General features: G+C 39.7%; 2 protein-coding genes across 2 annotated transcripts in view; one reads left to right on the plus strand and one right to left on the minus strand.

Annotated features, from left to right (window-relative positions):
- Positions 1-9,630, plus strand: part of TSPAN14 (tetraspanin 14) — a 33,330-nt gene extending 23,700 nt beyond the window's left edge. Inside the window, exons 4-9 of the mRNA XM_059476709.1 lie at positions 568-714; positions 1,519-1,689; positions 2,260-2,385; positions 3,592-3,636; positions 4,153-4,272; positions 6,003-9,630. Of these exons, the coding sequence (XP_059332692.1) occupies positions 568-714; positions 1,519-1,689; positions 2,260-2,385; positions 3,592-3,636; positions 4,153-4,272; positions 6,003-6,074 (681 nt within the window). The 3' untranslated portion in view covers positions 6,075-9,630. The remainder of the gene's footprint in view (positions 1-567; positions 715-1,518; positions 1,690-2,259; positions 2,386-3,591; positions 3,637-4,152; positions 4,273-6,002) is intronic.
- A 1,709-nt stretch (positions 9,631-11,339) lies between these two features.
- Positions 11,340-27,671, minus strand: part of LOC132076257 (rap1 GTPase-GDP dissociation stimulator 1-like) — a 30,518-nt gene continuing 14,186 nt past the window's right edge. Inside the window, 9 exon segments of the mRNA XM_059477243.1 lie at positions 11,340-11,473; positions 12,680-12,808; positions 13,804-13,930; positions 14,802-14,941; positions 17,992-18,117; positions 20,822-20,956; positions 24,988-25,131; positions 25,864-25,989; positions 27,111-27,239. Of these exon segments, the coding sequence (XP_059333226.1) occupies positions 11,340-11,473; positions 12,680-12,808; positions 13,804-13,930; positions 14,802-14,941; positions 17,992-18,117; positions 20,822-20,956; positions 24,988-25,131; positions 25,864-25,989; positions 27,111-27,239 (1,190 nt within the window).

The raw sequence follows: 27,671 nt of genomic DNA on the forward strand, positions 1-27,671 counted from the left end.
TAGAAGGACTGTAACCAAAAGAGAGGAAAAATATGCTTCCCTTGAAAACAAAAAAAAATTTCCTTCTTTCAAATGTTATCCATGAGGTGCTTTGTCCTTAGAATGTCTTTCCCTTTCTCCCACTTAAACATTAGGATTGGAAAAGTTTTCTTCATATATTTTTTAGGCCATGATATTGGAGTGCCCTTGTGATTGATGCATTTCAAGTTGATATAAAACATTGATTCTTTTACCTTGAAACTAAATGAACAGTCAGTGATAGAATTGAGCTTTTGGCACCATCTTGTGGAATTTTGTTTGGCAAGTAGATGTAGGAGGATGTAGCCCAAGAAACTGACTTACTAAAAGTATTGCTAGCTATAACTTTAATACTTCCTCCACTGGGGTGAAGAGAACTGGTAATGTCAATGGCCATTTCACAACAAGACATTTTTGTTGGTGTCACTGTTGGAAAGTTCAAGGGTTTGCAACCAGTTCGTTGGGAATCATGTGGAAATCATCCAGAAGGAATGCTGAGTGAATGAGATGCTTACAGTGGTCACATTCTGTTCTGGCTTTTGCTTGCAGGGTGTATTGTCTGATCTGACAAAGGTGACTGGTCTTCACGGTCTGGACCCAGTGGTGCTTGTCTTGGTGGTGGGCATAGTGATGTTTACTTTGGGATTTGCTGGTTGTGTGGGAGCACTGAGAGAAAACATCTGCCTGCTGAAGTTTGTAAGTAACATCATTACATGAGGGAATTGTTGTATGTGTGAAAGCTGCAAATAATGAATAACTGGGAGTAAACACAGATAATTAATGATAGAATTTGGTTTGTGGCAAAATATATGATAAACTTCCTGCCTTGATAAACCTCTGAGTAATGGCATTGAAAGCAGGGTGGTTCCAGTTTATCTATTCTCCTCTTTGTGGAACATGTTCTTCCCTGCCTTTTTTAATTTGTTCTGCTCTGCAGTGATGTTATTGTAAGTATATCAATCTGACATTGTGTTGTTATGGAACATGCTTAGTCAGTTAGGAATCACTGAGAGAGTATAATATAGTGGAACAAAATCCCTTAAACACTTTAAAGTTTCTTGTACATGTTGGCAAAACTTTGGGACTTCAGAGAGTGATGTAAAATTTCTTAAATGGTTCTTTTTATACTGAGGCTTCTTCTTTGCTTTAGAGCTGAAAACAGCTAAGCTGGACAAAAAATTGAAAAAAAAATCATAAAATTAGAAACAATCCAAGAGGTAATCAAGACTTCTTTAGCCCTGTGTTTTACCAATTCTCATTTATTATTGTTTTGGGTTCTCTGAATAATGACTGTCTGATGGTCTTTTTACTGTCAAGTTCAGGTGACAAAAAGAAAAGGATAACTCTGCCTCTTGGGGTTTCTTTACCTTGTATACTCACTGTGCTCAGTGTCTGTACTGGATCAAAATTGGAACCCAATTCTGTGTCTGTTTCTGGTGGTATAGGGATGCATTCAAAATGAATTACTATTTTCTAATTTAGGACTTTTGTTTTTTACAGTTCTGTGGAACAATTGTGTTTATATTCCTGTTGGAGCTGGCAGTAGCAGTTATGGCCTTCCTGTTCCAGGACTGGGTGAGGGACAGGGTAAAAGAATTCTTTGAGAATAACATTAAATCCTACCGAGATGACATTGACCTCCAGAACATCATTGATTCACTACAGAGAATCGTAAGTTCATGTCCTGTCACTTCTTTGATGCCTTCTAGGAGAATATAGATTTTAAAGTTTTTCTTTTTTTTAAATAGAATTATAATAATTTGTAGCTAATAGTACTGTGTTACAGATGTGCTGGTTTCCTTCCTTCTATATTGAAAGCAGCAGGGAGGGAAGGTACCATGCGATCCAGGCTTGTTCTGATGTCTGCTGTGGAAGCTCTCTCAGGGATGCATCTGACTTTCACCTTTGTCACTTGCTCCCCTCCCCTTTCCCTTGCTCCCTAAGAAAAAGCTTTCTCTTTAAAAATTTTGCTATGGAACTGATTGTATGACAATTGCATCTAAAAAGTGATTATTTTTATGATTTTTCTTGACATGTTGGCACCTGTTTCCAGGAGCAATATTCCAGATGTATTGCTTTGATTTCACAGAGCTTTGATTTCACGTCTATTCATTTTGCTGTTGACATTGATTCTGCACTGACTTAGGGATAGTGAAAATTTGTAAGCAAACACTGTTTGGAGGTATTTTAGAGATAATTTATCCACTGAACAAGCTTCTGGAATGTGTTTATCTGCTGCAGAACCATTGCTGTGGTGCCCAAGGTCCAGAAGACTGGGATTTCAACATCTACTTTGACTGCAAGAGTGAAAGCAAAAGTCGTGAGAAGTGCGGAGTTCCTTTTTCCTGTTGTATACCTGATCCTGCTGTAAGTTGTTTCCTGGCTTTGTTGTTGCCCTGAGATTGTCAAGTTATCACAGGAAGTACTTCCTGAATAAGGTGTTGAAGGGCTTTGAGGTGTCCTAAATGACCAAAAATTACTTTAGTGCAGACAAACGGTTTTTTTTGTGTTTCTATTGCATTCTTTTTAGAGTCCAAATGTGGCGACCTGTTAACTGAAAATGTGTTGTCACCAGGAATTCAAGCCCTTTTGGTATGGTTTGGATTTGAAGCACTGGTGGCTGGCTTTTTTTTTATTCCCAGTGTGTTGTTTCCTTGGATCCCCGGCCTTTTTCAGTCTTGTAAAGAGCTGAGACCTCTAAGAGTGTGTTTACCCCAAATGGAATTAATGTTTCACCACCCCTTTGCCAGACAGGCAGGAGTAACTCCATTTGCTACTTTGTCAGTAATTAGTGGAGTACTCATGTATGAAGTTTAAAGCTTCTGAGTCAGTCCTTGGTTTTGGCAAGGCTTAGGTGCTTCTTGGTTAACTTGTTTTACTAAACTTTGTGAAACTTTTAAGCCTTGCAGTAGATGCCAAAATGTGGAGGTAGGGGCTAACTTATAGTGCTCTATGGTATCACTGGGAATACTTAGAGCTTAAAATCCATCCAGCAATCCTTGTGCTGAGAGAGCCATTGCTAAGTTATATTTAATACCAGATAAGCTTCTGATTGTATTGGAAATCGGCTGAGGAGAGCCTTTGTCAGGGCCATATTCAGATTCCCCAGTAATTATTGTCTAGCTTAGTTCGGAGCAGTACTGTTCAACTGCACATTTCTCTGTTGCTGGTGCTATATTTAAGGAGGCAGAAGGATGCTTAAGTCTGTTTAACGTGAGATTCTATTATTATTTCAATAAAACTTACTATCAGTTTTGTAAATGCACATGTCTCACCTGTGTGCTGGCAGTGCAGTTTTCATGTTAAAACGTTGCTAGTTGAATGCTAAGTGATAGAAGCAGCTGAGATTTCTGGTGCAGGATATCATCTGATATCATCATCTGTGGTACACACCTTTGCTTTGTCATTAGTTTTCTTCTGTTCTGCTTGGGCTTTGCTTGTTCTTGCTAAAAATGCTTTTAAAAATGTTTGGCTCTGACAATTGATTTATGTCTATAAAAGATAGAAAAACTTACTGTGAACAGGAGTGAGCACAAGTAAATTGATTTATTTGAAATCTCTTTTGCTTTGCAGCAAAAAGTTGTGAATACACAGTGTGGCTATGATATCAGAAAGAAGGTAAGGGATGTGTGTCATGTTCTGTGCCTGCATAGACAAGACTAAAACCGGTGGGATTGCAGATAAATGTGTCAGCTCAAAATTCTAGGAGCTAATAACTGTGCTGCATCATACTACAGGTAGAGCAGGGTAGACATTGTCCTTTGTTTAAAGTAACCTTCTACTGTGGAAGGGGAGAGAAAACAAATTGGGAACAGGTGAGGGGAAGGGGTTTCAAGAAGGGATAGGACTTGGATTTCAAGTGTGCATTTCAATTACCAGTTGTAACAGTCTGAATCTGCTTATCTGTTTTTTGCTAACTTGACCATCTATCGTCTGCTAATTCTACTGTGTTTCTAACAAGGAAGATGCAAATATCAATGTCTGACATTGCCTGATTCACACGTGTATTTTTGAAGTGTGGTTAAAAACTTTACAGCAAAAGTGACAAAACATTAGCCTAGCTAGATCATGTGATTATCTTATAGTAAACTTGAGCAGAAAAGTAATATTCTTATTCTTCCTTTCTACCATTAGAGCAAAAGTCAATGGGATGATCAGATTTTTGTCAAAGGATGTATCCATGCACTTGAAGCTTGGTTACCCCGAAATATCTACATTGTTGCAGGTGTCTTCATAGCTATCTCACTGCTCCAGGTTAGTTGTTATTGTTATGATTCTTTGGAAAATCATCATGTTTGCAGATAAAGACCTGCTGAAGGTAAAAGTAATTATGGACAGAGGTAAAATAAATATTTTGAATGTGGATTTCTTAGGTTTGTTAAGAGGATGGCAGAAACACCTATTATAGTAGAGGGGAGTTAGTGTGAAAACACCTGTTGCACAAAGCAGTGAAGGTTATAATAAAAATACAGTGCAGTAATAATAGTGTGTGATGATTGGGATATATATTGTAATATTAATATGGTCATACGTAATATACAATTATTTTATAAAATTTTCCCCGTGTTTCAGTGTCATTAAGGAAGGGGTATTTGCTGTCTGCTCCAGTAGATCTGAGCTCCAGCCTTCTATCACAAACCTGAACTAAGATACAGCCTTGTCCTTTGTGCTGAGGTTACCTCAGCCCGCTGTGGGTAACCTGCGGTGGCTGACCTGAAGTGGTTGTAGCATGCTGCTTAAAATGGTTGGGAATGTAAGAGCAGGGAAATAGGTGAACAGGTAGCAAATGTGATGTTAGCAGGACCAGATGGAAGATGGACACTTCTATTTCCTCATCAGTGCTTCATACATCAGAGAGGGAGCAGAAGTTCTCAGTAAAGCATCTTACGTTGCTGCTTTCAAGGTGGATGCTGCTTTCATTGTGGCAGTTGTTTGCACTGCATTAATTTCTAGGCTATGAAATTCCTTCACTTCAATGGGAAGCAATAAACTTTAAATTCTGCTACAGAAAGGATTTTCCAGGTAATTGACAACACTTGAGTGCTAGCAAAAGATCTTCCTCCAGCCCTGGTAATACTGCCCTCTGTAGCTTAGGGTTTGATATGTTTTTATCACCACCTGGTGATAAGGTTTCCATGGGATTGAGAAATGCTGTGCTAAGAACAGCACCTCTTGCTAGGAAGATGGTCAAGACACAGTTTGATCTTTTGGCAGTGTGTTGATTGACAATAACTTGACAATGCTGTTCTCTATTCATGTCCCAAGGCTCTGTGAAACCACTTTCAGTTATTTGTATTTTCCAGTTGGGTCTTTCTTGTGCATTAAGCTATTCATTGTGGGACTGAGAATTAGACATAACCTGACCTGACTACATTTAAATGAAATCTTTTGGCTTTCCCAAACTTCACTCTTGTTTTATATTGTTGCTAAGAATGTTTTAGGAAATTTGCTGAGTTACAAGTTTATCCTCAGTTTGCAAAGGAAGATTTCCCTGAGAACTGACATGAATGTTAAAATTTCAAATTTAAAATGTCTCTGAATAATCTGGGACTACTCTTTTCTCTGTGACAAGAATTTCATTTTAGTACAGGTAATTGTACATTCTGTCTCTATTTAAAAAAATTGATCTAAAAACTGACTAGGTTGTTATTCAAAGTTGTGGAACAAATGCAAATGTCTGCTCTGTAGCTTTAGCAGTAGGTAACCATGGGTGTTTTATGACACTCAGACTGGGTTAAGTGAATTTGTTCTGGCTCTAAGGCATCTGAAAACTTATTATTTTGAAGGCTGCTGAAGTTTTACATAAAAGCATCTTTCTCTTGAGTTTTATTACCTGCAGGATTCAGTTACCTTAATCTTTTAGTAATAGCTATGCTTTGATGGATGATCTCGGCTATGAAATATCTGAACCTGCCAACAAACATCTTGCAGAGGTGCATTACAAGTGTTTTATCTCACAAATGGTGTATTTTTTATCTTTTTAGATTTTTGGGATTTTCCTAGCCAGGACATTGATTTCTGATATTGAAGCTGTAAAGGCAAGTAATGCCTTCTGAATATGAAAGCAGACCCACGTTGCAAGACAGTGTATGTTAAGATGATGATTGGACACCAAGGCAGAAGAAATGCACAGACCATGAAATACTCCTGTTATTAAAAGCCTTATGTGGATTTTTTTTTTCCCTGCTCATGCTTTTTGTTAGAAGCTGTTACAAAAAACAATCACCAAACACCTGCTGTCTACCTTTTTTCTGGCAAGACAACTCAGTGCACCAGTGTTGGTCTCTGAGGAAGAAATGGAATTTCCCAAGACATTGGCAGAGCAGATTTTGAAGACTGTAGGAAGGAGCCATGAAACTGCTGTAAACCCTCTCCTTGAAGGATTGCTAAGGAGATTGTTCTGTCTTCACTCCTGTCTTCTGTCTTAAAATGTAATCTTGTCAAATGTCACATGCTGATTTCTTCAGAACCTTGCAATCATGTTAATCTCTCCAGTAGACTTATCCAGACATTTTTGGCAACATATCCAGCAACCATAATTGGAAATTGGGAAAAACAGTCACAAAATGTCTAGATCTTTAGTTGATTTTAGGTTGTGCAAATCCCACGCTATTCTGAAAAATGCAAGCCAGCTCCCAGGATGGGAAAAATCTGACTATCTGTAGCATTAAATCTTAGAAATCTCCATTTCAGGCAAGAGGGTGTAAACCCTGATGCTGTTTCCTGTCTGAGAAAAATGTAAATATTCTTTATTTATAGAAGAAAAACCTCTTTAAAAATGCTTATCCTTTCAATGATCAGTAACAGCTTTAAAAAGTGCTGCCTGCATACACTTCAGAATGCAGCTTGTTTCAGTAGGTAGCAAGCATGCTGTGCTAGCTGTTGATGGCTTTTGTTATTCCTCTAGTTTCTGTCACAACTGCTATGTTGATCTTCACAAGTCTTAAGTGCCACTACCAGGACTGATGAAAGACTTACAAATTCAGTGTTAATCCTTACTGGAATATGTTTTTAAATAGGGAAGTACAGATTTAGCAAAATATTATAAAGTTGTTGAATTTTAAAGTCTTGTATAAAGCTATTGAGCCATCAGTTCTGCCTGGTTCATGGTTCAAGTGTGAATCAAAATGCAGTGAAGCAGAATAATTTCTTCAGTCATTTTCTACATGAAGCTGAACTAGTCCTTCTTATGTGTCAGGGTTTTCATTTTAATCAAGAGAAAAGTAAACTCTTCTTCCAGTCCTCCCTTTGTGGGGGTTGTGGATGGATCTGTAGGTCAGTAGGAGTTCCAGTCTCTTCTGTAAGACTTTGGTGTTGTATCCTTAGCTGTAAGGTGAAAGTCTGTGGCCGAAGTGTTTTTGGAAGTAGCTGTCAGTCTTACTGTGGGCCATATAACTAACATCATTTACTGCTTCCAGTGACACCAGGGTTTTCAGGGAGAGTAGGTTCACTTACAGTGCCTAACACAGTGTAAATTTTAGAAAAGTATCTATTTTTATAATGATATTTTACTATATGTAGTGTGCCTGAAGGATTTAATACTTGTCTTTCTAAAGTATATGGCTTTCTTTGGAAGCCAAGCTTTTAAATATATTCTTTTTTCTATTATGCATGTATTAACAAACATTTCACTGGCAAAAGTTGATCAACAGTAAGAATCTTTGTCTGGTGGATTGTCCAGACATCCTTCTAGCTTGTAATCTTGAAGCACTTCACACAGTGCTCATGTGTACTTCAGCTTTCATAGTTCTTTTTCTGGCCAGTGATTGAGACACAACAGGAAAAGGAAGCTTGTCTAAGCATGGCTGATTTCCTTACAGTAGCAGAGAATAGTCTGCTATTAACTCGTCTGAAGACCTGAAAGTGAAATGGCTGGAAGTACACTGTGACTTTTGAAATTTGGTATACAACAAGGAAACGATAGCAGTAGATCACTGAGGGGAGAGCAAGAGGCATTTCTTCTGTAAAGCCGTGAATTTGAGGTCTGTGTTACCTGTTTGTTGAATCTGATCCACGAGGAGCAGCCAAAATTGTGTGATTGTGCTACAATTTACAACTTGGTAAGCAGCAGAGCAGTGGCCAGCAAACTGTGCTTTAAATTCTGGTGCTTGAAACTTTGTAACACCTCATCAGCCAATTTACTTGGTTAAGGTTGTGTGTGATAATCTGATGTATGTAAAACTGGAGGAGGCAGATTCCTATCTGGAAGTTTTTAGTCATTGAAAACACCAGCTAGGGAGTTCATTTCCCTTTGCCAGTTTCTGACACAGCCAGCTCCTAATGCTAGGAAGGAATTCCAGCGATTTGGTGAAAATCATTCTGGAGTCAAAGATGGCTGTGGAGCTCATGCACTGAAACTAGCTGCTGACAAGAGCAGCATTACAGGTCAGGATTCCAGGGTCTGCAAATCTTGCCAGGTTACCTGAAGACTAATTAATACTTGTTTTTTTTTTTTTTGAAGCACTGTTTGTATGTAAACCAGAATTTAACTGAAGTATTGTATTTCCACAGTTCAGTCTTGATGGCTTTGGCCATATTAACACCAGCCTTTGTATCAATGTTTCAGTTATTTGGAACTGAATTTGAGAGAAGCTCAACTTATTTGAGGACCTTTAAATTCATGGAGTGAGTTGTCTTTTTTGCCACTGTGGATCAACTTCTCTGTGCTTATTCAGTGTAATTTTTTTAAATCCTGGGGCTCTAGGTTGTTTTGCCCCTCTGTGTGCTGAAGTACACCCACAGGTGGCTGGTGTAATTTCAGACTTGTAATGGGAACACATTCTGCTTAGTTTTATTTAGCGCCTTCTCTGTGGACCTGCAGTGACTTCATGGCTAAAGATTTAGGTTATGGTCTAAAAAAAGTCTTGTCAGCAAAAGCAGCTGGGTGTGAGCCTGCCTCTGAAGCCTCAAAGGAAAATTAATTCAGTGATCTCAAGGAGAGGTCTGATACATTGTTGATGTTGAGATTTCAGCGGGTGCATTTGGAACAAGTTCACCAACACTACAGTGGAACCAAGGTTTTTCATGAAGATGTCAAAAGAGGCCAGACTTGAAGAACTGGACTAAGAGAAGCAAACTTCAATGTGATATCTTTTACTTCTCAGAAATGAGCACAATGTATTTCCGTTAAGCAATGTATGTATGTGTCAGTGTGTTTGACAGTGCAGCTGCCTCTGGTGTTATTGATATAACTGCATTTGGACCCAGTTTCCCTGTACATGAAGAGGAGGATGAATATAAGCACTGAAAAAAGTGCAGTGACCAAAGGACCTTGAGTTGCCTTGTGGAAGCCTGAATGTTTCTTCCCAAGAGATCTTTAGCTTTGGTGAGCTCATGCAGTGCCATGTGGACAGACGTGTGCTCCCAGTCCATGGAGCTCGATGTGGCCATTGATTTGTGTAGAATTGCCTTGGGTTTTATATCCCCATCCCATCCTCCCCTCTTTCTTCCCTTACTGCCTGTGCATTGTCATGCAGCTTGAACATTGTTCAGCCACTGGGAGGGGAGCTCTTGTCTCCTCTTCTGAGATGGCTTTTCTGAGTGACTTTCAATATATTTTTTTCTCAAGCCTTAAATTTGATTAAATAAAATTCAATATTTTCTACTCCTGGAGTTTGATTCCTGAGATTTGTTGCTTACAGTCACTAATACTTCACTCTTGAAGGTTTAGACTGGCTGCTGAGGCTGCAGTTTGTGGGTAATCCAGAAATGGTGGAAGTCCAGGGGTGCTTATTTTTGTATTTTGCTGAAACTAATTATTTATATTTTTTCTTTTCAGTTCAAGTTGTTGAATAATAGATGAGACTGATGTTTTTCTCTGCATTTTTAATGGAAAGCCATGAACAAGTGAAGAGCTGCAGAATGGTGTAGAGTTAACTATTCAATCTCTGGACATCAAAAAAAGTTAACAGTGCTGTTTTTCTTTTCTCCTATTATGTGATCAAAACTTGCTTATGTGTTACTCAACAAGTGTCACTTCTCTTGGGTGGTTTTATGAAATTCCCTTTCTCAAGGCCACTCCTGAGAGTGATATTTGGTGATGAGTGTCATGGGCTAAGTAGTGCTACTGGGTTTTGCAAGTGGAAAAGCTTTTGCAGGAACAAAGTTGTCGTGTTTGTTTGCAGACACAAGCCAGTTGTTCTCAAACTGAGAACATGAAGCCTTGTTGACTTCTAAATACAGTCTGCTTTATAATAGGTTTCTGAAGATCAGTGCTTGTTTATTTTTTCCCAATAGCTTTTCTGCTGGCTAAAAAAAAAAGTAATTGCTCCCAAGCTTTTCAGTCTCTACCACTTCATTGTTTTGAATTTGATCTTTTAGGTTTGGGCAGCATGACTGCAATGTACCTTCAACTGCTTCAAAAATTTCCCATAAGAACAAGTTGTGGAATAAATCTGTTACCTTCTCATCTAGTGACCTTTTTAAACACAAAAGGATTCCACAGAAAGGTTCAGAGACATTTGTTTTACTACATTTCTTTTTTTCCATTATCTAAGGTTAAACCCAGGTTCTCTTATGGGTGGTAGTGGAATGCTGGCTGCCTCTACATCCTCACCCCCGCCCACTTGTAATTTCTGACTGGCTTGTCCAAGCACTGTGTGTTCACTGACTCTGGTTTCTTGTAAACTTTGCTTCTGCAGAGTCTCATTCCAGTAGGTGCAACTCTGAAGTCAGGACAGGACTGTAGCCTGAAGTATTTAGGAATATAACTTGTGACAGCAGCAGGTACAGTTTCAGAGATGGGCTTTACAATTGGAGATTGGAGGGAGAGGTAACTTAAACACAGTTTTGGTTTAGACATGTCCACCTAACAGTTGGGCTCACAGTGTCATTCACAATGTGCAGATGTTGAATTTGTGCCAGTTATCCCTTTGCATTGTTTAAGCTACAGCTTTAATCTAATTCATGTTTCAGGTTGCATGATAAAAGCTTAAGGCTTTTATATAATTATTTTATAGTCCCATTGATACAAGAAAAATTGCAAGTGTGTATCCTAATCTCACAAGACCAAGCCACTGAAAAATGTATAACAAGTGGTAATTGCCTGATGTTTGTCCTGTGATGTTTCTTAACCCCATTTGCTTGACAGGACTTTTTCCTGCTGCTGTGTGTTAGTGGCTCAGTGAGGAGCAGCAGTGGTGCAAGTATCAGGCCAAAGAGATGTGCTAATGAGGAGGTTTTTATACACAGCTTTCAAAGCAGGAGCTGCACCTGGGCTTCAGCAGTGCTGGTTCTGCAGCAGCATGACAAATGCAAGGGTTGCAGAGCTGGTGGTGTGTGCCTCAGCAGCAGAGCTGCCTTGCCTTGTGGGAGAAGGGACATTAGTGGGGTGTGTCTCCTCTCAGAACCTGTAATGTTGTGATGGCTCCCTTGACCACATCTGCATTGCTGTGACTGCAGAGCTGCTCGAGGGTGTCTTTGATCTTGTCCTCTTCTATTTCTTGTCTCAGATCACCTGAATGGGAGATAGAATGATGACTTTTAGTTACCTGCCATGGCGTAGTGGCTCCCAACAATCGTAAGATAAAAGTTTGGAGTACTACTTGCTGTTTGTAATAAGCTGCTTCAATTAAAACATTTGTTTCAGTAGATACCCTTTCAGCCATTAGAAGTATTGGCCAGATTAAGGTTTTTTCTTTTTACTTGAAATCTAAGAACTAATTAGAATATAAAAGGAGATTTTGAAATTCTAATACAGGACAATTTCTGGCACTTTTTTGCCTGTCTGCTTTTTGCTACCATTCCATATTAGTTAGACTCAGCTCTTAGCCTTACAGTTAGTCTATAAAATGCTAAGTATATACATCTCTAGGAAAAAGTCCTATAGATTGTATCTGTTATGTCAATACTTCATAGTAGCACTGAAAGCTGCAAGTTCATTATCCTTATTCCAATATCTGTGTGGCTACAGGGATAAAATAGAGAATACTGCAAAATCCAGCTTGTCTATCAATACAGGATTTAAAAGGCAGCTCACCTTGTGATCCATCCTTGCCCAAGTAAAATTATTATTTTGAATTTGTGTAATTTTTGTGTTAAGATGTGAGAAACTGCTACAAGATTTTTGGATTCTTGGTTTCAAGGTGATGTGTTTTCGTTTAGTGCTACACATCTGGGATAGTCCCATCCTGCTGGAAGCATTTGAAGTTTTCCCTGACCATGGAGTGAAACTGAAATGGTGCCCTTCAGATGCTTTACTCAAAGTCTCTGTGTGAAGGCAGCTTTGCTAAAATGGCTGCTTTATCTCAGCTTCTGGTTTGCTCACAGCACGTGCAGAGCAAATGTCTGCCTGCCTATGAGCATGGTACAGACTCTTTGGACACAGAAATGCTCTGGGTCTGCCAGGTATTTGTGCATGGTGAAGTTGGACAAAGATGCTTTTACTCCAGGAGTAGTTTTGCTATTTTGAGACTTGGTTATGCCACTGAGAGGAATGAAGCCTTCCTCTCTTTTTTATTTTCTTCAACTAATGGTTTAATGAGCTTTTCACAGAGAAGGAGACTACTTGACTCTGATTTTTGGTGATCAATACAGAATGAACTTCTAATATCCTTTTCTCATTCACTAGAGCAGTGCAGGCAGCATATTTTGGTAACAAAACCCACTTGTCTTCTTCACAAATATTCACCCTTCTGTCACAGACAACGTAAAATGAGGTTACCTGAATTAAGAAGTCTGCACAAAAGGCCCATTGAATTGTATTTCACCTCAGGACTTGTGTTGTCATCTCGTAGAAGTTTGTGTAAGCTCTGAACTAGCTGTGATTCTTTAAAAGATTCTTCAAGAGTATCTGAAAAATAAGCAAAGAAATGGCAACCCTGAGCTGTTATCTGAAAAGAAACTATAAAGTGAATGTTTCCTTTTTTAAAGAAAGTTCTGCACTGGCTTCATTTCAAACTGGCTATACAGGAATGTCTTGAGCATCTGTCTTCTGCACTGAAGAATTTCTGTGCTCCTTTCTGTACAGAATTTCTTTACTGGCCTTATTCTTGAAGACAGGAACAGTCTACTATTGACTGTATATAATTAACCTTGCAGTAAATTAAAACCTGCAATGTTCAGTGCTAGAAAGGTTGCCTAAATGAGTTTGAGAGTTTTAATGATAGACAAGCACTAAAATGGGCTCTTCAGTCTTATGTGTTGGTAAAGAAAATTGCAAATTTTAAGTTTATTTTTCTTTTCAGTTTACCTTTTTAGGTACATAGGTTTCTGTGGTGCCTCTTTATTGTAATAAATTCAGACCTATTTTCAAGTTATACAGGAAAAGCCTGAAAACATTTGTACCTAACTCTGAAAATTAGCTCAGGAAAAGTAGTTTGAATCTTTACCATTTTTTCACTTGGTTTATTTGCAGCTTCTGCAATGTCTTTTTATTTATGCATCTGCTTTCCTCATGTCTGTTTGAAGATTATTTCTGCTACTTAGTCTTCATTGTCCATTTGAGTATATTATTTGTCCTTCATTTGGCCTTTATCATCTTTTTTAATCTTCATCACCTTCACTTTCCCCTTTTTTTTTATAGGTTTCTAGCATCATATTATGCTACTCAAATAGTGCCTGTCCACACAGCATGATAATTTGACTCTATCCTAAATGTAAAAAATCCTTCAGGCCATCCCCAAAGCCTATTGATTTTATGATCCGAATGGTGACAACCTTTATTTCATGCTGAAGAGCTAAATCTAGACAAGAAATGTGCTTTTTCGTACATGTTACCTAGAATTAACAGCATGACAGTATTTCTTAATAATTAAGGATCTTGCACAGATTTTAGGGGAAAAATACCTAAATCAATGGCAGATGCTATTGCCAAGGCTTTCAGAGCCTCATTCTGCAGGGCAGCTTGTTCACTTGTTGTCATGGAAACCAGATGCTTCACTCCTTGTGCTGCCTGGATGGCTTTGACCACTTCCTGTGAAAGCAAAGGTAAAGCAGATGGAAATCTAATATAGGAGCGGAGTAGAATGAAGAGGGAAATGAGATTGCACCCTTCAGCTTCTGAATAGAGGGAAGTTCTGTTTGCTGCAGTGCAAACTGACAATATTCAAAGGCTAGGGACAACATTGCTTTTGGCACTGATCATACATGTCTGCTTAGAGCTGGTCTAATATACCTGGAATATCAATACTTAGAATTAACTATAGATGTCTATCTGTAAGATAAATATATATTCTGTCTCATTTCAATTTGTCCTTATTCCACTCTTCCATTTCAAGCCATCAAACTAGCAAGGATTAGTTTTGCTTTATCAAAGCCTGTGCAGAGAGTATCTACTTTTTTAGTCACTACCTCATAGTAAAGCATGGCTGGGATGCTTGTGTGTAATAGCACAATTTGCAAAAAAGAAGCCTGTTTGAAAATGCCAGCACGTAAAGATCATGCCAGATTCATCCATCATGGATAAATGGGCTCTTTGGATTTTCCTGAGGACTGACATTTAGGACAGCTCTGGGTTACTTTTACCATTTTAATTTGAAATATCGCCATGTATTTATGACCATAGAAAACTTTACCTGCTCATTACCATTTGTCAAGCCTTACTGGAGCAGGGTCAGTGTTGACAAGTGACAGTCAGTGACCATGGTGCTCATTCTGTGAGGTGTCTGTGCTTATGGAGTGCTTGGGTCTCCCCCTTACTGGTATTGAGGCAGAACGGAGAGGTTCTCACTGTGAACCTTCCTGGCTTTCATTATAGGGCTGCTGTTTAATCCCTAGCTCTGCCTACAAGCTTTAAGAGCACTTGAAGGGTGAGGTAGAAACGTGTCAGAGCAGGGTTCTGGTACCTGGGATCTGTTGTGGTGCAGGATGGATGCCAGCAGCCGGTTGGCCTCCCCGCAGATGCCGCTGTGGTCGCTGCCGCTGCACCACTGCACCAGCCGGTCGAGCAGCAGCGGGTCCTGCCCCAGGAGTTCAGCTGCATCCGCTGGGGAGAAGAGCATCACCAAGAGGCATTCAAAATCAGAGCCCTCAGTCTGTCTGCCACAGGAACGCCAGTGTAGAGTAACTGGGGCAGTGGACCTGTGCTCAGCAGCCTTCAAGAACTCTAATTGAAGCACTGAGCTGCTTTTAAAAGATCTTGGAAATATTTTCCAAAGGAATCATGCAGGGGAAGGACAAAATAAGCTGCGTCAATAGATCTATCATTTTAAAGGGGCTGCTGAAGTAGGACTTAGAATAAGCAGCTTTCTGTCTTTGAAAACAAATATTCTGTTTTGATACTTCAGGAGGCCCATTCCTTTCCCACTTGGCTTTTGGCACTTGCGCTTTGAGCCCTGCACAAATGTAAGTGTGGGCTCTGAGGAGCCTGTTCATGCTGTTTCAGTGATAATTCATTACTGTTGGTAGTGTGGGAAGCCAAGGCTTAGTACAGAATGGCAGCATGTCAGTAATTGGATGACCTGAGTCTTAAGACTGTGTGTTGAACCATGTATAAGGCATTATCAGAAATTCCCCTTACTGTGGAATAGCCTTTTAATTTGCATTTCCCTGCGTTTCAGGAATCCTGTCTCAAGACTTGCTAGAAATACTAGTGTCTGTGGTTGACATTTGAAAAAACCTCACTAGATAACTTGTCCTAGGAAGTGGAACTCTAATTATCTGAACATCTGTAACAGAAGGGATAGGTTTGATAGAGGCATCACCCTGCTCCTGTTCCTTTACCTGTCCCTTTCTCCGTGCACTGCATTTCTTTTGAGACAGGCTGGAAGAATCAGATGGAGCATGCACCAGAAGGTCAGTGTCAGTAAACCCATGATGGCTCTGGATATTTTCCAGAAGCTGTAAGTCAGCCCATGCTCTGTCTGTTTTGGGGGGAGGGAGATGGGGAAGTACACACACTTGCTTTTTGATTTGTCCAGTATGCTAAGGAACAATCCACATTTCAAAATCCCACAAGGAATGTGGGAGCTGGTAGCCTAGCTGGCATACTTGGTTTTGAGACAAGAGTTACTGGGCATTGCAGGGCCACCTGCATGTTGTCTCCTGTAACACAAGACTCTTGTTTCTAGTCAGATGTTCCTTGTTAGTCTGCAGAGATCACAGTAATCCAGCTTAGTACAGGAAGGTGAAGTAAGAGGCTGGAGGATGGAACCAGTTTAAGACATTTGTGGCAGAGGCAGGTTCATTACTCAGTTTGACAGGCAGTAGAGCTCTTTGAGATAAACTCCAGTTAGTTACTCTTAACAGGAAGACCTTTTAACTTAGAATTTATTAAAATTTGTCATTTTATAAGGTTGAACTTTCAGTTGTGCTGAAAGTCCTTTGGCTACTGAAGTGCACAAATTATTCTGCTCCTCTGAAGCCGAATGGTGGAAGAAGCAGGAGTTAACATCTCTTTAGAGTAATGAAGCTGACAGATCTGCCTGCAGTTTTCTGTGGTTAGGAAGAAACCTGCCTCTTCTAGTCTGTAAGCCTCAGCATGCCTGCTGATAGTCAGAGTAATGAATTTATCCTAGATAAGGCAATTAACTAATTTAGTGTGGACTTCTTAGTAGATATGTGTTCATAAGAGTTTCAGGCTGAGTTAATTAAAGGCAATGTTAGCTCATGGGTAAACAGAATAGAAGGTAATTAAAAGTGGGAGAATTGTGTGTTCATAGGTGGGAATGGATAAACATTGAATCTCCTACATATTTTATTCTACTTTGCATTTTGATAATTAATTTGTTTCAGATTCAGAAGTTGTACCTTGTGCCAAATTCTGACTTTGTATTAGGGCTGGTAAATAAAATTTAAAAATATAATTTAGTGTTTGATAATTTAGATCTATGTTACTGTGACGTCTCAATTTTAAATGTTAAATGCCTTGTCACAATTGAGATATAATTTTGGAGAAATGACCTTACAATGACTTCTTCAAAGCCTCAGAACAAGAAGATGCTAGGTTTCTATGTGTCTTGCAATGTTCATTTCCTATCACAGTGAAATGTAAGTGAGAGCAGCTTTTCACTGGACTGGAAGTAGTGCAAATTAATACAAGGACTAAATCGAAATTTTCTATCATTCATGTTAATTTGATAAATGATGAAAATAATTCTCGTATTAAGTGGTGTCTGCAGTAGTGCAATGGAGTGCAGCGTGGAATCTAGCAGTGTGAGGTTTTATCCTCTTCCTTATAACTAATGAAGTGTGTCTGTAATTGTCCTATGTCAGTTATCACTTCCCATCACAAAATGGTCTATTCTAACTATTCTAGTTTTAACTTATGTTATTCCTGCATATCAAGGAATCAGAACTGATTAGTGCTGTAGAGCAGCTGCTCTGGCAATGGGAAAGACCATACCAAACTGCACACTTGTTTTGTGTCACTGTCTGGTAAGAGCTAAGTAAGCCTAAGGATTAATTAAGATATTGAAGTATATCTTAATGTAATTCCAACATTGCATTTTGAGAAATATGCACAATGATGTGCACAGAAAGATTATAGTTACTTTTGCATAACCCCCTCTGTGTTAAACTGAGTGAAGTACAAGTAGATAATCTAATACATTAACATGAAAATAAATTCAACATTTGAGCCACATGAGCAAGATAAAACTGGCAACATATATAGAAAGACTGGTAGAAATTAATTTCTTCTGCCTTATTCCACCCCAGCTCCCTTTATTCCTTTTGTGTTCTCTAGTTCTTTATTGATTTGCTGTCCTGTGATTTGACATTAAAACCTGTCTCTTTTTCATCAGACTCATGCCTTGCTGCTCTATCTCTGGTGAAAAATATCTTCTTTTTAGGCCTTTGCGTGTTCTCACTGACTGCTGCAGATTTGTTCCATGTGGTTTATTTCTCAACCACTCTGAGACTGACTGGGGCAGTCTGGAAAGCGTGCAGCCTCTGGCAATAATCTCTGCTGGAAGCTCTCCAGATGGAGTGGAACTGGGTTAGCAGGACACAGCCTGCAGTCTAGCACAGCCTGTTTGGCAGGGCAGGGAGGAGGGAGCTCAGGGCTGATGTCAGTGAGCACTGGCAGGTGCCTACCTTGGCCATCTGCTAGTGTGCGTAGTGTCCCCAGGAGTTTGAACTGCACAGGAGGGCTCTCTGACCTCAGCAGCGCCTCGATCCGCTCGGCAACGCCTTCCTCCAGCATCTGAACCTTGCTGACAACTACAAAATGGGAGAGAGGGGTTGAGTGAGGCTCAGTAATGGCAGAAACATCTGAAAATGTAGAGATGACAACTGTTCTGAATTGTGTGCTGTGCTAGGATTCTGGTGAAAAGTCCAACTTGTTAGTGAGCTCAGAAATTAGGTCAGGGCTACCTGATTACTTGGATTTCTCTTTTGGGCTAAAGCTTTCATAGGAACTGCTCTTGGGTAGTTTTGGTCACTTTTGGTCTTAGCCCTGCCTAGAACAAAGTACATAAAGCACAGCATTGTTGTTTCTCTTCCTTTTTCTAGTTGTAATAGATTATCCATCCACTTGTGCAGTCGCTGGAGGAAGCCTCTTGTGCTAGCTCACTTTAAGTGAACTGGGGGGCAGAAGTGATTTACTCAGCCACAATTCTTGGAAAATTATTTTCTTTTAGTATTTGAGCTCACTGATGCCCTGTTTTCATGCTTTTGTTTCTGTGCTTTCCTCTCATTTTTGCGTCTTTGCTCGAATGCTTGGTGCAGTAAATCCCTTGTAATAATCAGAAGCTTGTCTGCACAGAGTCTTAATACTGCTTAACTGTGCCACCAAAAGCTGCTTCCTTCAGAGCAATTTTTTTTCTATCTTCTGCATATATTTTTGGGGGAGTGGTGAGGAAGATTGGACAGTGAAATGAGGGGATTAACTGTTGTATCCCTCATCCTTTTATTGGGCAAATTGAAAAGCACAGCCTATTAGGCTTAATGTTCTTGTTCCTCAGTGGCACAGACTGACTCCTTTTACTAGATCATACTGACTTTTAAATTTTTTATAAGCATCTGCTATCTTTTAAGATCAATGCTTGAATTGAAGAGTTTTCTATGTCTATTTCCAAGTGTTCACCCATATTTAATTCATGTTTATGGATTTGCACTCAGTGTCTTTCATTTTTCTTTTTCAGGTAGCAGATTATATTGTTGAAAGTGATAGAGTTTGTGTTTCTAGAAGTGTTTTTGTTAAAGAATACCTAGCAGATATTACAGATAAATTAGAGATATTTTTATGAATTAATGATGAAAAGTATATTATAGGGAGAGCATTTTATGTGTCCACACACTTGGAAACATCTAAAATGGTTTGTTATAACTTGAACAGAAGAGACAATCAAAATGCTGTATGTTGGTGTAGCCACATTTCTCCTCACAGAGAAAAGCCAGGCAATCTTCCCAAGAATATTTCTGAGATTCACATTCTCTGAACCTCAGGGAAAGGAAAAACAATGCTTATCTCATTTGCTGTGCCTGTGTTTGTGCAAAAGTAGAATGCAATATGGGGATTGTTTACCCAAAGTGATGTTGTTTTGTTTCCTTGGCCTATCAGGGCCAAGTGTGTGTGTGTGTATGTCGGGACTGTTGGCTGACAGTCAGTGGATGCTGTGCAGCGGAGTGCAGTTGATTGCTTGGCAGATTCAGTTTAGATATAATATAATATAGAATAATATAGTATAATAAAGTAATTAATTAGCCTTCTGATAAGATGGAGTCAGGTGCATCATTCTCTCCCCTTCATTGGGGGGTGAAAAAATCCACTATATACTGGTATTTTACAATTGAGTTGAGCCTTTTAAAATCCAACTTCAAAGAACATTAAGATTTACTGGTTCTGTATAATATGAATATTAGCTTTATAGAAGAGAAACTTAGACATCCCTGCCAGGTGTCTCCACCCCATTCTCTGTACTTTAGGCTGTGAATCCTGTTCTGATTTTATTTTTTTTTTTTCTTGAGCTGCTATGTGCTATTAATATGAAACTAATGAAACTACTTCAGCAGCAGGTAATGAGATTACACTTTATAATATTTAAATTCTTTATGTAGATGAGGAATTGTGGTGGTGTTCACAGGGATCCCAGGAAGAGTGAAGAGGTGAGGATCTGACTTCATGTTTGAGAAGTCTGGTTTATTATTTTATGATATATATATTATGTTAAAACTATACTAAAAGAATAGAAGAAAGGATTTAATCAGAAGACTTGCAAAGAATAGAAGTGGAATGGAATGATAACAAAAGCTTGTGACTCTCACAAAGTCTGAGCCAGCTGGGCTGTGATTGGCCATTAGTTAGAAACAACCCCATGAGACCAATCACAGATCCACCTGTTGCATTCCACAGCAGCAGATAACCATTGTTTACATTTTGTTCCTGTGGCCTCTCAGCTTGTCAGGAGAAAAAATCCTAAGGAAAGGATTTTTCATAAAATGTTTTTATGGCAAGGAATTCCTGGTGAATTATTCCAATATATGTTTCTGCAGGGGAGGGGGGAAGGTCAGTTGTCCCTGAAACCACAAGGGACTGGCCCTGGTGATGGGCCAGGGCTGCAGGGATGCCCTTTGTGTACGAAGGATGGCAGTGGGGTGAGTCAGAGGTGTCAGCTGGGCACCAGGGATGCCCTGTGTGTGCAGAGGATGGTAGTGGGAGAGTCAGGGGTGTGCAGCTGGGCACCAGGGACGCCCTGTGTGTGCAGAGGGTGGCAGTGGGGGAGTCGGGTGTCAGCTGGGCACCAGGGATGCTCCATGTGTGCAGAGGGTGGCAGTGGGGGAGTCGGGTGTCAGCTGGGCACCAGGGATGCTCCATGTGTGCAGAGGGTGGCAGTGGGGGAGTCAGGGGTGTCAGCTGTGCACCAGGGATGCTCCATGTGTGCAGAGGGTGGTAGTGGGGGAGTCAGGGGTGTCAGCTGTGCACCTGGAACAGCGAGGCTCTGCAGGGCGCTGAGCGCAGCCTGTTGGACAGAGGCGTCCCCGCTCCGCACGTGTTTCTCCAGCAGGTCCAGCAGCTGGTGGATCACCCCCAGCTGGAACAGCCGCAGGCAGTTCCCATCTGGAGAGAGGCAGAACCAAGCAGGTGAGAGAGGTAAGAAACACAGTGATGCAAATGCAGAATTCAGGGAGTCTCTACCTTGACTATTGTCATGTCTTGCTATGATCAAGACTATGGCTTTTGCATTGTTATTTGCAACCTTCAGCTCTCTATAGAGAAGTGAACATCAGCTACCTGTAAACTGATGCTGAGACACACTCCAGTGGAGAGCTTTTAAGGGACAATCACTGTCAAATTAAAACCATAAGTTCCCCAGTCCCTTTCTTTCCCTCAGTGCTGCTGCATTTCCCATTATACATGTAGTAGAATACCAGTGGCATTTTCCATTTCTCACCAGGACAGTTTTAATGCTCTTTTAATTTTGCTATTCTACTGATTTAAGACACTATTGTGAAACCAGGGATCTTACCCACCAATGGTAAATCTGATTACTAGTTCTGTACTGCTGTTATTTTGTTTTCCATGAAATAAATTGTCATTAATGACTCCTTGAAAGAATTAGAGCTAGATTTTTCTTGCCTCTTTTGAGAAACCCATTTTCTGAAATGAGAAATCTATTTGTGTTGCACTCACATGAAGCTCGGAAAATGAGTTGACCTGGAGAGATCTGGTTTATTAAATCCCAGTGAAAGAGCAGATTTGTACATTCCAAAAAAACTACCACTTTTGCCCAGCAATGCTCTGCAGTATTTTGTCAGTGCATTTCTGGATCTCTCCTCCTGTCTGAGAACTTGCTCTGTACAGGTGGCAGCTTTGTTTTCAGAAGCTGCTTAACTCACCTTGTTGGGAAATGAGAAGGTTCTGCCAAAGAGCAAAAGGAAGCCCTCTGTGCTGCAGATGACATCCTTTCTGAAGGAAGTTTTTTGAACACGCCATTTGGAAAATAACTTTTTGTATTTTGCTTTATGCAGTTTATGCCTCAAGAGAAGTATATACCTGACATATGTGAACATCTCCTTATTGTGTGCTTTTACCTTGTGAAAGCTGTTTGTTAAAAATGGCAAAACAGTGTGAACACTAAATAGAAAGACATTCACCTGGAATAAAGTGTTATCCATGGAACTGTACATGCCTCATGCAAATACATGGTCTGGCCAAAAGTAGCTCTAGTACTTTGCTGCAAGAATAAGCAGATGGGACTCAGTTTCTTCATGCAGTAAAGCCAAATGTTACAGCTCGTTTTGGTACAGTTTTCAAGAGCTCATGTATAACTCTAATTGGTTCATGACTATCTTTCCCCTCAATTAATTAGTTAGAAAATGCCTGTGTGTGTATGTATAAGACTCTCTCTTTACCCGGGTGTTTACATATTTTCTTTGTGGATTCTCATGGACAGACTCTTTGTTTTTTGCAGGTGCAAACAATTCTCTTACCAGAACAGTTAGTTTTGCTAACAGCTTCTCATTCCTCTGATTCTTTCTTATGGCAACTTAGAGGCTTAGCTGATAATTCAGCAGAGCAAGGCCTGATTTTATAAGGCCTTTCTTTTGTAATTTCTCTTCTTGTATGCAACAGTACTTCTCATGGTTCTAACTGAATTTACAGACTGAGGTGTACAAACTTTTAATTTTTGTATGTATAGCATGTAAAAAGGGCCTTAGTAATTTTAACATTTCTGCTGGTTTGGATGTTATTTCCACCTCAAAGTCATAGACACTTGTGTTGTCTTTTGAATTAGTGCCTATGATTCTTTTAATCTCAATATTTCACTTAGTAGCCTGTTTTTCCTCTGTATTCTTACATATGTTAGATCAGAATTTATCAAATGCTTGTAAAATGGAGCTGGATATTTTCATGAGGGAACTGTCAGTCTGTGAAAAAGTTAGGATTCTACTCACACAGAAATCTTTTGATACCTTTTTATGCAGACATTCTGATGGTTTTGCTTGTCATTCAAGTGTTCTCTTGCCTAGTCCTAATCTTTGGAGATCAGAGTATATGAGGAAAATTGCCCAGTCCTCTTTAAAAACAGGTTCCATAGAAATAGGTCACCTCATTTGGTCTGATAAAATTCTACAGGGAAAATATTTTGATCTTCATATACACTAACCTTAATTGAACTTAATTTCTCTCCTGCCCCCACCTCTCAAACTGAAGAATGTCAGAACATTTTATTTTTTTCCTCTCATGTAGTAAAGTGCAAATAGGCAGAGCCCATTAGTGGTTGCCTTGCTTTGATTGTCACAGAGCTCCAAATTGCTTTTCTCTCCTATGGAGTTTTTGCTTGGATAGCAGCAGAACATTCAATTTAATTGTTCATAGTTAAAGTCTGATAGGAGCAGTCACTTTCATAGCTGCAAAAGCTGTCTGTCATCTTTTCACTGCCTGGAAGTCATTTGATGCTGAGAACAGATTTCCATAGGATTTTTTTTTCTCTCAGATTAAAAGCTGTGCATACATCAGTGGCACACACTGAGGCATGAGAGGGATTATTCACTTCTTCCATATGAAACATCTCATGCTGTTGTGGGGAAGATGGGGGGAGAAGAGTGAGTGACAAAGCAAGCCATTCAGCTGAGTAAATTGAAATAGCCAGTTCAAGGCACTGGGGGCACTTCTGTGGCCTTTGGAGAGCCCTGATGCACAATGGCTGATTCAGAGCAAGGTATGAGGCAAGGAAGAAAGGGACTCTACAAAGGTTGTGAGGTGGAGGTGAAGAGATGTGTGGATGATAGTTTACTTAAAAAAAAAAAAAAAAAACAAACCCCAAAATTCGGATGTGAGGGAGTTTTTTTCTAATAATTAAGCACCTATTAGTGCAGAAAGTTGAGCAATTTTGTTAATGGAGTTTGAAGCCAGTACAGTAGCTATCAGTGAGATAGGACAGGAAGTGTGGGAGGGGCAACTTTTGCTGACTGATAGAGCACAGCATGCTTTCCAGGGGTCTGCTCAGAAGAATCTCTTTCTCTCTGCAGAGTATAAAGGCTCATTGCTTTCTGTAATAGGAATTGGAAGATAAAAGGGCTTATTATGAGATTTCTTCCCATCTCAATGTCTGAGTAACCCTCCCTTCCTTAAAATGATTTAAAACATAAAACAGCAGTAACTCTGTGGATTTTTTTGTTTGGGCTTTTTGTTTGTTTGGAGGTTTTTCTTGTGTTTTTGTGGATTTTTTGGTAGGTTTTTTTTTGTGTGGTGTTGGTTTTTTTTGGTATTTTTTTATTTCTATCAAATATATTTGCCTTTAAGTATTTTCAGAGTCGTCTCTCTAATAAAGTGTGGTTCAGAAAAAAAAAATTGCAAAGGCTTGCATACTTGATCACCCCTTTCTTTACAATTATGCCCCCCCCCATTTATTATAGTATCAGTAGCATCTGTAACTTAAAAGTATGCAAGTCTCTTGTCTGCAGAACAGAAAGTAATTATTTCAGTACCAGGAGTAGTGAAATCTGATAGTATTGGGTTTCTCTGCACTCACAAACAGTAGCTTTCCATCTTTCAAGGATAGAGAATAACCAATCTTAAAATTTCTTTTGTAAAATTAGCAATAAGCCTTGCCTGTGTCTTGGTACCTGCAAGTGTCTTGATGTGGTGCAAGTATCTGTGTTCTAAGAGATGATGCCACAGCCCTTAGCAAAAACCTGCTCTATGTACTTATTTGTGTTATGAGAAATAGAGAATATCTCATATCTGATTATAATTGGCTCCCAAACTGAGCTGTTCTGTCAGACTTAGTTTGTTGTTAAGGTTAATAATTTAAGACCTTTATGATGTTGTTTGCCTTGGTGTTGAGAGTGGCATGCAGTCAAGTGGCCAGTTCTTGATATTTTATTTTTTAATCCATATTGCCCAAAATACAGCATAGCAGTAATATAACCTAAGTTGCTGCTAGGCACAAGCACTGGGCTATGGGCTATAGAAATGGAAAGTGTCATGCCTCAGAAGAATTCCCGCAAGGATGATAAAAGGGATTGTGAGTAGGTCCCTGTTTAAGTAAAAGAAACCAACAGAAACAGAAACTCTTCTGCTAAAGGGACTTTTGGATGTTGATTCTTTATGTTCCTGGCCTGTAATATTCCTCCCCTTTTTACCTCCAAGGAGCAGAGAGACAATGAGATCTGATGCAGCCTTCACAATGCATGTGTCTTCAGCTTGGGAACTGCCTTGGAGCCTCAGCAGGATGTCAGACAGCACCTCTGGCACACCTGCATCCACCAACTGCACTTTCAGAGCATCTGTGGAGATCACAGTAAAAGCACATTAACAGGTTTTTGGCTCTTTGTGGAGGCATTTCAAACTAGAAAGCTGAAGCTTTGAACTTTAGCCAGTTGTTTTTCAGGTGCAGTCACTGGTTTGGTTTTGTTTCTAACAGCTTTCTGGAGTTAGGATAACACCAAGGCAGAATGAGCAAAGCTTTCTGCATTGGTCTTTGACATGTCTTGTGTTGCCAGTCATGAGTTCTCATGCCTTTAAAATCTGTGCCAGATATCTAGGTATTTTTAGTGGAGCAGTGTCAGTGCTGGTTGCACTGCTGCTTAGATTATCCATCTTCACAGAGTCACAGAATATTCTGAGCTGGAAGGGATCCGTAAGGAGCAGTGAGTCCAACCGTAAGTAAGTGGCCCAAACAGGGATTGAACTGGTACTTGTACTGGTTGTTCTGATCTTTAAAATGAAAAAAATCTTCTGTGTTGCTGCTTTCCTCTTGGCCACCATGGAGAGTAAGTGTAAATCAGCTGTCTTTTGGATGTACTGAAATGCAGTGGAATGGTCCTCTCTCCCTTTCTTTGTTTTCTCACCTGTTCACGTGTTGTTTGGGCCTGGTTCTCGCGTGTTCTTGGGACTTATTTCTCCTCAAAGGGTTGCTGGTTGTGTTAGCAGGATCCCATGGCAAACTTGAGACCCAGAGCTTAAAACAGTACAATACCCAGTCTCCCCTTGTTCCACCCAGACCAAAAGGAGCTTACCATTTTCTGCAAGTGCTTGCAGGACTTCAAAGACAATTTCTAACCTCTCATGGCTCTCTGCTCTCCTCAGCTGCTTCACCAGTTGTTCAGCAACTTTTGTCATGCTTAGTGCTTCCTTGGCTGAATCTGTGTACGTGATAAAGTCAGGATTTTTAATTTTTTTTGATTAAATGTTTAAAGATATCTCCCTACGATCTGAAGTGATTAGACACTGTCTTTGAAGGCTTTTCCTGTTCTTGTAGACTCTTCTGTTTCTTTCGACAGCACTGAGACAGCAGAACTCTACCCCTTCTCCCCCACAAGTTTTTTTTAACTCTTTCTCTGTAATTTCTCTAGACCTCACAGGTGTCAAATCTATCCTGGCTAAATTTCACTGACTCGTACAAGTCCATCTGTAGTATGATTATTTAATAGAACAATTGGCACATGTCAGTTTGCTGTAGCAGTATATTTTTTGCCTTGATTAGATGATTCTAGCCTTGCTGGCATATCTGCAAAATGTATGTTAGCAAAGCTTGCCACTGTTTGACATAGAATACATTTCAATTGAATATGGTATTAAATGATATAACAGGTATAACAAGGACAGTCCTCCTTAGAGAATAATGTGACAGTGTGATATCATGTCCCCTTCCCTGCATATCCCCCCTAAATGCTGGAAGAAGTAGATGAAATTTTAGCCAGACCATATATAGAGGGTGGTAATAACTTTGTACTTGGTCTTTTTCTTCCATTAGTACTCACAACTTGGGTAAAATAGGGCAAATATATTTTAAATTACGGGAGATGCTCTTGCTTCCAAAATTGTGTAAATGAAAATGGAAGCTGTTTGAGTAAGGTATAGAAACTTAATTATTAAATAGAAATTAAATTTTAATAAACAAGCTTTTAATGTACCAAATCTAAAGTAATTGAAACTGACAATTTATCATGTGAAGTTATGCCATCTCTTCATTTGGGGTCAAAAGCTGGCTGTTAAACTTAATTGTTTTAATGTAATATAAGTAATTGCGAGGACTCCATAAAAGAGTAGTTATTTCTCCAATCCAGATCCTGTGGCCAGTTTCTCATTAGATATCAGTAATGTTTTAAAAACAAAGCCCAAACACCAGCCCTACCCCACCCCAAAAACAAAGGAGAAAACAAACAAAGCCCACAAAGCTGTGGGCATGAAAAGGCAGTGACAGTGTGGAGATATTTTGCTCTAACATGCAGAAACTTAAAAAACCTTTAAATACCTTACTTACCAAGGTCTGCCAGATTGTACAAGGCCAACAGAGCAACGTGGACGAGGGGTTCACTCTCTGCATAGTCAGTTAATATTCGGACCAGTGATGGGATCACTCCAACCTTCACCAGCTCTTCCTGAAGGCTGCCTGGTCAGTGAATCAAAGGTGTTAGAGGTGGCTAAATCAGGAACTGATGAAATCAGTGGAAAGGGTCCAACTGAGATGCTTAGCACCAAGGTACTCCGGTTCTTTCTCACACTGTTAGAATTTGTAAAGCTTTTGGTGGTGCCTCCAGGCTGATATGAGTGTGGAGGAAATGTAAGTTTGGGACAGATTTTTGCTAAACCTCCTGGTTTGACTTTGACTAAAGGTATCAAGCCTATCTCCATCCACGTGTGCTTGCTGAGGAAAACCTTGATAACTGTTTCCTTTCTGTTTGTAGCTTGTTTTGTAATTAATGAAAGGTTAATACCTGAAATGATTTTGAGGGTGCCAAGAAGTGTAAGATGCAAAATTGGACAGTGATGGTTGCTTAACAGCACAATGGCACTGGTTTTGCAGCAGTGTCTTGCTGAGAGC

Source organism: Ammospiza nelsoni, chromosome 8 (genome assembly GCF_027579445.1).
Source record: "Ammospiza nelsoni isolate bAmmNel1 chromosome 8, bAmmNel1.pri, whole genome shotgun sequence".
NCBI lineage: Eukaryota > Metazoa > Chordata > Aves > Passeriformes > Passerellidae > Ammospiza > Ammospiza nelsoni.